Source organism: Carex rostrata, chromosome 19 (genome assembly GCF_964058835.1).
Source record: "Carex rostrata chromosome 19, lpCarRost1.2, whole genome shotgun sequence".
NCBI classification, from domain to species: Eukaryota; Viridiplantae; Streptophyta; class Magnoliopsida; order Poales; family Cyperaceae; genus Carex; species Carex rostrata.
The window spans coordinates 7,670,335-7,683,669 of record NC_135936.1 but is presented as its reverse complement, the minus strand read 5'-3'; the positions used below and the strand labels follow the sequence as shown (position 1 = coordinate 7,683,669).

General features: G+C 33.7%; 1 protein-coding gene across 1 annotated transcript; it reads right to left on the bottom strand.

The window, feature by feature from the left end:
• Nucleotides 1-2,890: 2,890 nt before the first annotated feature.
• LOC144571869 (putative transcription factor GLK1) lies at nucleotides 2,891-6,860 on the bottom strand. The gene is made up of 6 exons (XM_078321257.1): nucleotides 6,304-6,860; nucleotides 5,124-5,264; nucleotides 4,010-4,321; nucleotides 3,686-3,745; nucleotides 3,478-3,600; nucleotides 2,891-3,243 (listed from the first exon to the last, which is right to left on the bottom strand). The coding sequence occupies exons 1-6, from the start codon at nucleotides 6,748-6,750 to the stop codon at nucleotides 3,094-3,096; spliced, it is 1,233 nt and encodes a 410-aa protein (XP_078177383.1). The 5' UTR covers nucleotides 6,751-6,860; the 3' UTR covers nucleotides 2,891-3,093.
• Nucleotides 6,861-13,335: the final 6,475 nt, after the last annotated feature.

The window sequence follows — 13,335 nt, the reverse complement described above, 5'->3', positions numbered from 1 at the left end:
TATTAAAAAATTATGAGATCGATCTACATGCACATTTATATTTAATGAAAGTTGGAAGTTGAGATGCGGATCCATCTTCATCATTTTAGAAACTTTGAATTAGATTTGGATTATATTGACTATTTTAGTTAAACTGACCAAAATAATAAAATATATGCATATACAAGCAAATATAATTATTTTATATTATAAATATACCAATGAAAAACAATTATTGAATTAAACTAATTTATATGATTAATTATTATTTAATATGTTTGGACATAAATGATACATATAATTTTAAAACAACTCAGATCATAGTAGAATAATATATATTATTTATCAAATTATAATATATTTTTTATTCAGATCATGCCAAATCCAAATAATGCTAGTCAAATAAGGTGATTCTTTAATAAAAAACTGTGATTTTCTACGTATCTAAAAAATAGTAATTTTTTTTTTAATTATAAAGTTTCATCTCCAAGCATATTTTAGTATGGATATCATGTTGAATAGTTCGGATCGACAATTTGGACTTTAAAAATGAAGATATAAAATATGAGGTATGATGAGATATGGAAAACATGAGGTTTTGAAACCCCCCCCCCCCCCCCCCCCCCCCCCCCGCTCTCTCTATATATATATATATGAGGAGGGTTCAAGTGCCTCCATTTTTAAAAACTTTAATAACTCAAAATTTAAATCTTAAAATTCAAAATAAAACCGTTGGATATGAACTATATCATTTTATCTATGCACATGTAAAAAATTATGGCATTTCAACTTTGTTTTGATTGTCATCTTGAGCTTGTAAAAATGTATACAAATGTGGATAATTTATAGACGTTGATTTTTCAACTTATTAATTCATATAAAAGCAAAATCAAAATGTGATAATTTTTTATGGGCACATAGAGAAAATAACATAGATTACATCTAACGGTTTTATTTTGACATTTAAGTTTTTAAAAATGGAGGCATGATGGAGGCACAAAAAATGGAGGCATTTGAACCCTCCTCTCTCTCTTTATATATATATAGGAATTGACTAACAGTCCCCCTACTTCAGTCCCCTATCTGTCCCCCGCACTAAAAGACAAAAAAAAAAGTTAAAACGTGCTAACTACCACCAAAGAGCAAGATTAATGCTATTTTATTAATAGTCAAAACGTATAGTATTCATACCTACGAATTTATAGTATTCATACTTATTATCAGAACCATTCGTCATATGTAAACACAAGCTGGAGGGACCAGTAACGACCAGGGGGACCACTGACGTCTTGTGATAGCCTGGATTGGGGACCGCAATCGTCTGAAAGCGACATTTGCCAAGATTGGGGACCACTACAGCGAATCTATATATTATTCATATCTAAATAAAGAAGTATTCATATCTAAACAAATGAAGTATTCATACTGACGATTACGAAGTATTCATACATGTTTGAAATAATTTATACAATTCAAAATTCAAAGTTAGATTTATCTCTCTCACCCCACCTCTTGCAAGAAGTATTCATACTGACAATTACGAAGTATTCATACATGTTCGAAATAATTTATACAATTCAAAATTCATTGTTAAATTCATCTCTCTCACCCACCTCTTCCAAGAAGTATTCATATCTAACATGAAGTATGCATATCTAACAAATAAAGTATTCATATTTAACTAATGAAGTACTCAATATCTAACAAATGAAATATTCATATATATAACTATTCATATCTAACTAATGAATTATTCACACGTGACACTAACAATATTCACATCTGACACTAATAATATTCACACCTGCCCAGATTGGGACCAAGAAATATTCTCAACAGACTAGTATGCATATCTAAAACAATGAAGTATTCATATCTAACTAAAGAATTATTCATACTGATGATTACGAAGTATTCATACATGTTCGAAATAATTTATACAATTCAAAATTCAAAGTCAGATTCATCTCTCTCATCCCACCTCTTCCAAGAAGTATTCATATGTAACATGAAGTATGCATATCTAACAACTGAAGTATTCATATCTAACTAATAAAGTATTCATATGTTGCACTGTGACAACCTTCGCTGGGCTAGCATGGACCCCTCCAATGGTGCACTACGCTCTCCCCGCCGAATCTTGACGATGCACCATGCTCTCCTCGTCGGATCTCGACGGTGCATCACGCTCTCCTCGTCGGATCTCAACGGTGCACCACGCTCTCCTCGCCGGATCTCGACGGTGCACCACGCTCGCCTCGCCGGATCTTGACTGCCATCACAACTGTCAGCGTGGGTAGATGGTGGCGAGCAGTAGAGAAGAAGAACATGATGAGTTTTGAGTTATGTTGAATTTTTTTTTTCTTTCTAAAAGAAGATTGAAAATGATGGGTTTTGATCACGTGAGAAAACAAAAAAGAAAGGTTTTTAGAGAGACAGATAGAGGACAGATTTAAGGGGGACAGCATCTTTACTATATATATATATATTAAACTATGGGATACATTTCTTTAGAATTTAGATCCATATACGTCATACGGATTCAGATTAGATTATCTGATTAATATATCCATCAACAGTTCTAGAGTACGTACTCCTAGCAGAAGGTTTGCAGCCTTGCAGGAGTTAATATTTGGATATTAATCTTCTTGAATCTTGACATAAATGACACTATTGTGATTATTTTTGTAAATTTATCAATCTTTTCTTCATTAATGCATGTAATCTGTCAAACAATATATATTTTTCCCACAGAAAATACACAATTTTACTAATTAGAAAAAAATGTTTCTGATGCCCGAATTAAATAAAGGAAATACAATAGCAATTTTCCTCTTATATGTCCTATTATATTTATCCTATGTGCAGGAACATTTTTATGTTGAAAAATAGTTAAACTTAGCCATAGGTAAAGTATATATGCACATATATATATTCCAAGAAAAAGGAAAGGAATGTAGCCGAATGCCAGGTCAATCCACAGGGTGTTCTCTCTATAACAACAATACTAGGAAAAAAATGCAATAAAAAGGTACAACTCAGTGTGAGAATTCGACAAATTTTCCTTGGAATAATATACAAATTAGCAATGGAGCCATCATGACCATTGCAAAATTAGCAGTTCATTGGTGGTACTTTCGATACGCCTTGCCGTTGTAGCTCCACCATGACGCTCTCTGTCGAAGGCGCCTTCAAGCCGAGAGGAAGTGGCAACCATGGTTTGTCTAAAACATCCCCAATGACTGCGTCTATACTATCCTTTGACTGCACAAATTAAAAATAAAAAATAGATTCAAATACTGTCTATTTAAAAGTTGACACCACCACCAACAACAATAACAGCAAGGAACAATAATAATGAGTGCATCAAAAGAGCAAACTAGTTGTGAATAATATGTACATTGTTTATTCTATTTTGAGGCCTTGGTTAATACTGAAGATTCACACATGCAACCTCATGAATAAGACTACGATTTGAAAAATAATAAGTGAGCTTACTGGATGTGCATTATCAGGAACTTGTGAACTTGTATTTTTACGGGATGATGCCGGAGGACTAGGTGGAATTGGTCTGTAAATTGGATGCGTCATAACACTTGGAACCATTGGAGCAGGAAACCTCTGCGTTATTATATCAGTCAGAAAATTTCTCACTAGAGAGTTTCATATATACAAAATGGAATAATCAATTGGTACTGGCACATACCGGTGTTGCCACTGGGACAGCAACACAGGGAGATCCTTGTGTAACTGCATGTGGTTGGCCCTGTGGAAAAGAAGAAATGAAGGTTGGTACGGATAGAAAATTAAGCCGAGAGGTCATTACATAGAATGCTAAGTGTACATCCAACAAACAAATCCATAAAACAAAAACTTGGTAGAAAACTAAATTCTGGTAATAAGAAAATGAAGCCTAAAATTATTTTTAATTAAACTAATGAAGAATGAGTAAAATAAAGTTAGGAGTGCACATGTCTGCTTGCATTTTTGTGTGTGTTCATGTGTGCTTGAGAGAGAGAGAGAGAGATACCCTTGGATAGTGGGGCCAAAAGGGAGGATTTGCAGCTTGCGGGATAGGTGGATGAGAAGGCCAAGTGGGAGTTGGCGATTGTGGAGCCGGCCACATAGGAACCATTGGAGGATCCACACTCGGGTGGCCCCAAACATGCAAAGGACGATAAGGTTGCATAGGGGGAGGCGGGAAACCCATGGTCGGAGGGAACCATGTGTTCATGACCCTCTTAGCGCCACATCCAGCTGTTGCGTATATTTGCCTCCTCTGGCTCCAACTCGCCGCTTCTGCTTCTCTTGCTAGTAGATGCTTCCTATGGGACCGATATTTCTGCAAGTTGTAGAATCGTATATGTTAGGAATTCTGACAAAATTTACTAAAGAAAATTAAGCAAATGCAATTACAACATATATTGTCATCAAATTGGTTACATGAACCAACTATATATGTGTGTATTAATTAGAAAGGCAGTTTAGGTGGGGGCTTGCTTGCAAGGAAGAAACAAGCAAAACAAACTAAAAGTTAAAACTTAAAAAGTAAAAAGAAAAATATATGTCTCCAAAGAACCGAAGTGTCACTACATAATTTTAATTATTTTCCCCCAGTGTCCATATCTCTTCCTTTTTTTTATTATTTTAGGCTGATAGCCGGTAGTTACATATATATCTCTTCATTGCTACCCATAAGATTGCATTGTAAGAAAAATATTAATTCGATGTCTGCTAGCTAGTATGTCAAACTGCTAATCTACCATCTATTTGTACTCAATCTTTTTTTACTATTGGGTTTACATTCAGCTCCCTTCCAAGCAATTGAAGAGATAAAAGGTATAACAAGGGAATTGCATTATGCCACAACTTAAAATCAATGACAAAGAATTTAGTTGGGCCAGAGGTCCATACTCAATCCATATATATAGACGATGAATGATAAATTTTAATAAATTTTTAATCGATGAGTTATGTATTCTTTGTTCTGTCCTAGCTATCGATTCTGATTCAATGGTCGATTCATTCGATTCTGATTCTATGCATGGTCAACTTATCGATTCCACTTGTTATTCCAATTTTCATAGCCTATAAACTAAGGTAAAAAATAAGAAGTCTCAAGTTAGTATTATTTATATACAAACCTGTAAGTGGCTAGCAATGTTATGTCGAGTTAGTGAGTTGATCCCCATTAGCTCTAATATTCTCGAAGGAACCGCCTTGTCGACTCCAAGCTGTTCTACAGCCTGAACAAATTTCCGATGCAGATCTGGTGTCCAATCCACCTGAAAAAGTCATTGCACAACCAACAGCAGAAGTTTTAATTAAATATATATTAATTTCTATTGTACAACAAATCTACAAAAATGGGTTAGTATCTGCGAGGGTAAAAGTGACTATCCGCGAGGGTATATCGACAACAAGGCGCTTTTTCTATTAACAACGGTAGCATCCGTGAGGGTATACCAATGGATACTGTCCCATTTTTGTACTTTTATAGTCAGCAATAGAAGACCAAAAGACTGCCGTTCAATTTCTTGAAACAAATAACATATACATGATTGATTTTTAATGATGATGTAAAGATTCCAAAGAAGAAAAAGCCTATATAACATCAGTGCTGGACTATTGGGTTAGGCGTGTCATATACAGATTAACACATGCATGGAATCAGTTGAGAACTTGTCCCCATATTGTTTCACTGTATTCAATACAGTGAAAAAGCCTATATAACATCAATTGATAACTTGTCCCCATATTGTTTCACTCTATTCAATACTCAGCAATCAATACAGATGTGCAGTGATAATTCATATATATAAGGTTATTCCTGACTGACTCCAATGCTAGGTGAAACATGCCACTCAGAAAAAAAAACAAAGCTTATTGCTAAAACGAAAGTATCGTATCTATCTTAATTTATTATTTAAATAATAGTGGCTTCAACACCACCAGTTTATAATTTTTCATATGACAAACCATCAGGTTAAAACTTAAAACTTAAAACCGAAACAAAATACGAAGAATAATTAAGACAAAGATTCAAAAGGTCATCAAACTGGAGTGTTTCTTGTTCCATTAGGGTTTTTACTTTTCAATTATTAGCGCTTTTGAAAGGGCGTGCTTGAAACATTCTTTCTTTCTTTCTTTTTTCTCTAATAATGAAAGAGGTTCAAACTTCAAAACTGAATCATATAGCTAGTGCTGCAGAATTGCAGAAGAACATAAAGAAATTAAAAAAAAAAAACCCAAGAGAGGTCAAACAAAAAATATAAATAAATAAATAAAATCTAAAGCTGCACCACAACCTCAACCATGCATTACCTTAGCTTTCTTCTTTCCTTGTGAGCTCTTTGCTGCTCCTCCAGACTTGTGCTTGCTCTCGGCCTCCCCGGATGAAGACGATGACGACTTGTCATCTCCAGCATGACATGCCACATCATCATCCTTCACAATATCTATTAAATCTACATTCTCATCTGCCTTATTATTGCAACTCTCCTCATTTGTTACCAAAATCGTCTCCTTGTAACAATCCACCGGCGTTGTTTCTTCTCGATCGACAGAGAACTCAGCCAAGATGTCAGCTGGGTCAACCTCGAGGTCAGGCAGAGATTCATCATCAAACTTTTGAAAAATATCACTAAAATCTATATCGTCAAGCAAATCGCCATCTATGGTGAAATCAAAATCATCCATGAAACAACTAGGTTGGGCCTCGACTTGTCGTGCTTCATCGGTTGTGCACGGCATTGAAGAAACAACAAGCATTGCACTCCTTTCTTCCTAGCCCTCTCTTCCTAGATTTTGTACTGAGGGTAGGTTTCTATTCTTGTTATGAAGAGAAGAAAGAAGGACAGTGGGGGAACAGTACTGGAATTGGACGGATTAGTTCGGTTTAAACTTTGGAGTACTAGCTAGAGATACAGAAAACGAGAGGAAGCATGCATGTACACCACAACTTTAGACAGATTTATTTTGAAGTGTGTTTGTCTTGAAGTGCTCTTGTGCTCTCTCTCTCTCTAGCCTAGTATAATTGGGGGTCTTGTGGATGAGTAATTTTTAGGGTTTTATATAACTGTGGGGCGCGCACAGACTGAGACAGAGAGAGAGAGAGAGAAAGAAGGGGGAGAGCGAGAGCGAGAGCATGTTCCACGGAAGATACAAAAGGGGTCAGATATCACAGCAGCACTGTATATCAGCTGCAGCTTGTCTGTTCGGCCTCTGATAAGAGCGAGAGATGTACCTTTGGTTTTCTGCAGTTTTTCCTATGTTATACTGCATATATATATATATATATATATATAAACAAAAATATGGTAATATGTGGTATAAACTACTATTAATATACTCTAAACCAATAATATGTGATATAAACCACTGTTAATATAATCTAAACGCATATTCAGAATAAAATATAGATTTTCTATTCGGATTCTAGTCTAAACCGGAATATATTATCTTGTTAAGGTCAAAGTATATATCCGCTAAATTTAATAGATCAAAAGAACCTTAACATATATTTTTTAAAACAGCAAATTAAGTGGCTGGTAAACTTATCATTTATTTCTTAACTCACCAAATCACTGACTTGAACGCTCTATCAGAAAGCCTGAACTAAATGCACAAAAGATCCAAGAGAACGAAGTGGGGAAAAGAGAGAGAGAGAGAGAGGCTTTCAGTATTGATGCCGACACTGAAATTGTCCTTTCTTGGATATATATTCGAAGTGTTACTTTCTTCTTTTTGCATGGTGGACATTTTTTCCCTTTTCTCTCTTTTTTTTTTAATACAAAATTAGTTTTAAATGTTATTTTCTTCTGTTGATATGTGTGATTATTTTATTAATACTTCCAATGCACAAGTCAGCCCAATGTTTTGTTTTTTCACATGGTTCTACAGCAGAACCAAGAATTTTCAAATATATTGGATTGCATCCGAAAATTTTATTATTACCGTCGAAAAAGAATAAACCAAACAACTATCATTTTCTCAAAATTCCATTTTCACCATGTCACAGCTTGAAACTAAGGACCAACAAAAATTCAGTGTCCTCAGTTTCAAACTATAGTTTTTTTTTTGTTTTTTATTTGTTTGAAGAATAATGAATTTGAGTTTATTTCCATAACACTATATATATATTTGTTTTGACTTTATATGTTTATGAAAATTATATCGTATTAAGAAAAAATAATGGAGAAATCTAATTAAGTTAAAATAAATCATTAGAAACATTCCAACAAAATTTTATAAAATATATGAAACATCCATACAACACTAATATATAAAACCAATTTTCTTAACAATACAACACAATCATCTAATAAACCTAAAAAAATAGAAATTCAACTCCTAAATGAAGAATTCAAATCCATCCCATTTCAACCTGCAAAAAAAAAGCAAAAAAAAACAAAAAAAATGTATTGTTCAATCTAAATTATTTCAACAAAGTTTTTAAAGTTGAAATTGAATAAAATAAACAAGGTATTAACCTCAAGTACACCTGACGTGTCTATTTATTGTTTCTCGGTTTGACATGGTGTCATCTTGTTGTGCCTTTTTTTAGCCACACTAATTAGCCTATGTTCTGGCACAAGGATAGAGCCATCGTGTGCAGGTCATTCTAAATTGAAAATAGTTGGAACCACGTTTGTGCCGAATTAGTGGGCTTGCTAATTCTGACTTGAATATTAAGGTCATACTGACCTTGATTCTCCCTCAAATTATGACAAATAGTCCCCTTAATTTATATCCAAATAACAGTCTAGGTCTTATTGGGATCATAGTAGTAGACCCAAGACTATAATGAACTCCATTTGGACCTTGTAAAACCACACCATTGGTATAAATTGATACCATGAAACTCATTTGTTCAACAAAACACAAACCTGAAATTATAAATAATTAAATTAATTATTAATCTACTGAAAAATAAAAATAAAATTAAAAAGATAAAATGAGTTATTGGCTCCGCCGGCTATATAAAGACTATGTCATTAGTTTGAAACTAAGGACGGAGTAACGGGTGAGACTTAATTAGTTTCAAACTGCGGACCGCTTTATTGGTCCGCAATTTGAAACTGAGAACACACAATTTCTGTCCTCAGTTTTAATTAAACTGCGGACGTGATGAAAATGAAATTATAAGGAAATGATGGTTATTTGGTTTATATATATATTTTTTAAATGGTAATTAATAATAAAAATTTCGGCTAAATAATGAAGTAATGAACTATTGAGATGTTTATATAGCTAAACTATGAACTGAAAGTACGTATCCACTAATTAAAAGTAATATATATATATAGGGTCTGTCTAAATTGCTGCTGGCAGCATTTCAGCAGAGGTGCTGCCGGGGCTATATTTAGCCGTGTGATGTCCAAACAACAAATCCAAACCGTTAGATGTTTAATCTATATTATAATCTACTTGGAGACCAAATTTTACATTTTTTGGAATTTTTTTACTATATATTAAGCTGGTTTGAAAACCGCTGATTTCAGTAAATTTCTGCAGCATTGAAATCAGCAGTTTTCAAACCAGCTTAATATATAGTAAAAAAATTCCAAAAAATGTAAAATTTGGTCTCCAAGTAGATTATAATATAGATTAAACATCTAACGGTTTGGATTTGTTATTTGGACATCACAAAACAGAAAAATAGGCGGCAGTACCGCCGACAGAAATGCTGCCGGCAGCAAATTAGCCACAGCCTATATATATATATATTGAAAAAGAAAAAGTAAAACCAAATTTACATTTACAAAAGTGTGTTATTTTTTTAAAAAATTACAGCTCAAGATATTGGTAATTACTACACAAATATTCTGGAAAACTTACCACACAAAATTGAAAAAAAACTAACAAATTTAGGTTAATGCATGGTAGTAAAAACTTGCAGTAATAGTGTTGCGCGCAAGTATTATATGTCTGGTCATACATGAATGCTTGATATTTTAGAAGCTTTACAGTAATATATGGCATAATAAATATAGAATATTCTTACATTTAATTTGAACCACAAGTGCTTGGAATGTCCTAATAACGCCAGGTAGGTCATTTTCACCTCAAGAGTCGCGCCAACGTGGCTGTTTTCACTGATAGAATGCACCACAAATTAATAAATCTAGACAAATACTAGAGGGGGCAGAGAGAGAAATACCTACAGGATAAAAGCGGTTTGAATTATTGTTACCCATTTGTCTCTTGTTCATTAATAGATGCAGGTTGGATCAATATTGTACATTTGTACTGTGGGAGTGTGGTGTACTTCAGTCCCAATTTAAATCATTGATCCATTATAGCTTTGCATCTCACTAATTAAGTTCCGTTCAAGTAGCAAGCCAACAATGTAAAAATGAAGAGCAATTAAGTAGCTAGGAAGAGACGGAAAGAGACCAAGGAAAAATAAATCTCAAATAAAGGACTCAATGTAAAATTAAGGAGAAAAACTTATTTAAATAGAAAAATTGTTGAATTTATGCAATTTCTGAGGAGAGGTTATTTTGAGAAAACAATTATTTCATTTTGTTCTTTTTCTTTACACTGTTACCATTCCTATATATATTACAAACATCTAAGCTACTGTTTTGTTACCGTTTGTACCTTGTACCTATGTACAGTATACCTATTTGTTGAATATATGCAAGGAGGCCCCTTTACTTCCTTGATTTAATCCTAGCCTTCTATTTCTAGATCTATGATGATTATTAATCTGAGATCCTAGATCCTATTTCTCAACACTCCCCCTCAAGCTTGGAATGTATATATCATACAATCCTAGCTTGCTTGAAATTTTTTCAAATGAACTCGGGTCCAAGCCTTTGGTGAGGATATCCGCTAGTTGATCTTCACTCTTAACGTATGGTGTTTCTATTTCCTTTGCTTGAACTTTTTCTCTAATGAAGTGACAATCCACTTCTATATGTTTGGTTCGCTCGTGGAATACCGGATTCGATGCGATATGTCTTGCGGAGTTATTATCACAATACATCTTCATTGGTTGATCACAAGCAATGCCTATTTCTTTGAGTAGATGTTTTATCCAAGTTAATTCGCATGCGGTTGACGCCATGGCACGATATTCCGCCTCCGCGCTAGATCGTGCCACAACGTTTTGTTTCTTGCTTTTCCATGTGACTAAATTTCCGCCTACAAATGTGCAAAAGCCGGTAGTGGATTTTCTATCAAAACTTCCAGCCCAATCTGCATCGGAATAGCCACATATGATATTAGAATTATTGTTTTTCATCCAAATTCCCTTGCCAGGATTTTTCTTTAAATACCTTAAAATTCTATTTATTGCCTCTAGGTGTGGAGTTCTTGGTGAGTGCATGAATCTACTAATTTGGCTTACGGAAAAAGAAATATCCGGACGGGTGACCGTTAGATAAATTAGCTTTCCAACTAGCCTTTGAAATTGGTTTATGTCTTTAATTGGTTCACCATCCTCATCATTTAATTTATGCCGGTTATCAATTGGGGTAGAGATTGGTTTGCATCCTAATTTACCGGTTTCCTTTAAGAGGTCTAAAGTATACTTTCTTTGGGAGATGAAGAGTCCCAATTTTGAATGTGCTACCTCTATTCCTAGAAAATATTTTAAATATCCAAGGTCTTTGATGTCAAATTTTTCCTTTAATTGGCTTTTAACTCTTTTAATTTCTTCTACGTTATTTCCGGTAACTATAATATCATCTACATATACTAGTACAAGGGTTATATTTTCTCCATCATTTTTAATAAATAATGAATGATCGGCACTACAAATTTTAAACTTGCAAGAAATTAAATAAGAGTTAAGTTTTCCATACCATGCCCGTGGAGATTGCTTCAATCCATAAATCAATTTATTTAACCTACAAACTAAATTAGAATTGTTTTCCAATTTATGGCCGGGTGGTAGGTTCATATATACCTCTTCTTCAAGTGTTCCTTGAAGAAAGACGTTTTTTACATCCATTTGGTACAAATTCCAATTGTTATTCGTCGCAATAGAAAATAAAATTCTAACGGTATTCATTTTAGCTACCGGGGCAAAGGTTTCATTGTAATCTATTCCATATGTTTGAGTATACCCTTTGGCAACTAATCTAGCCTTGTACCGTTCTATGGTACCATCACTATTATATTTGGTTTTGTATACCCATTTGCAACCAACGGGTTTTTTGTTTTTTGGTAATTGTACAATTACCCATGTCCCATTTTTTTCAAGAGCTCTTAGTTCTTCCTTCATGGCACCACACCATACCGGATCAATTATGGCTTCTTGGTAGTTATTTGGTTCTAGTGTTCTCTCAATGGAGGTGAGAAATACATTATAAGAAGAAATATTTTTATATGATATGAATTCTTGTATAGGGTATTGCACCGTATAGGTCTCATAGTCTCTAAGTCTAGTGGACGGTATTGGTGTTCTTATGGACCGTCTAACTTCTTGATTTTCTTCTATCTCATTATCATTGGTTTCAATATTTTCTATTGTTTCTTCAACAACACTTGTCTCAACCTCTTGGTCATTATCTTGTGTAACTAATTGGTCATTTACATGAGGTAGTACCGTTGGTTCCAAATTTATTTGGTCACTTGCATGTGGTGTCTCACTCATTTCCATTGTTTTGAAATATGGCTTATCTTCACAAAATATAACGTCTCTAGACGTAAATAATTTTTTTGTTATAGGATCATAACACTTATATCCCTTTTTAAATGAGGAATATCCCAAAAAAATGGTTTTGGTTGACATATAGTCAAATTTATCTTTTCTTTTAATTTTTACAAAGCATACGCAACCAAATACTCTTAGATAATCAAAATTAATTTTTCGTTGGTAAAGGATTTCCATTGGACTTTTATTTTGTAAAATAACGCTTGGTAATCTATTTATTAAATGAGTGGCGCAAAGGATGGCATCCGACCAAAATTTTTTTGGAACATTATTTTGAAATAGTAATGCACGTGTCATTTCCAATAGATGTCTATTTTTTCTTTCCGACACTCCATTTTGCTCGGGAGTGTTTATGCAAGTAGTTTGATGTATGATTCCTTTTTCTTTAAAAAACGTTGTGAAATTTTTGTTTACAAATTCCGTTCCATTATCCGATCTAAAAAATTTAAGTTTTGCATCAAATTGATTTTCTATGAGACATAGAAATTCTTGAAAGCAATTGAAAACCTCATCTTTTGATTTTAATAAATACAACCAAGTAGTTCTAGAAAAATCATCAATAAATATAACAAAATATTTGAATCCATTATAAGAGTTAATTGGGGCCGGACCCCATACATCGGAGTGAACTAAATCAAACAATGCTTCACTTTTGCTATTTGATTGGAAAAAAGGAAGCTTTGTTTGTT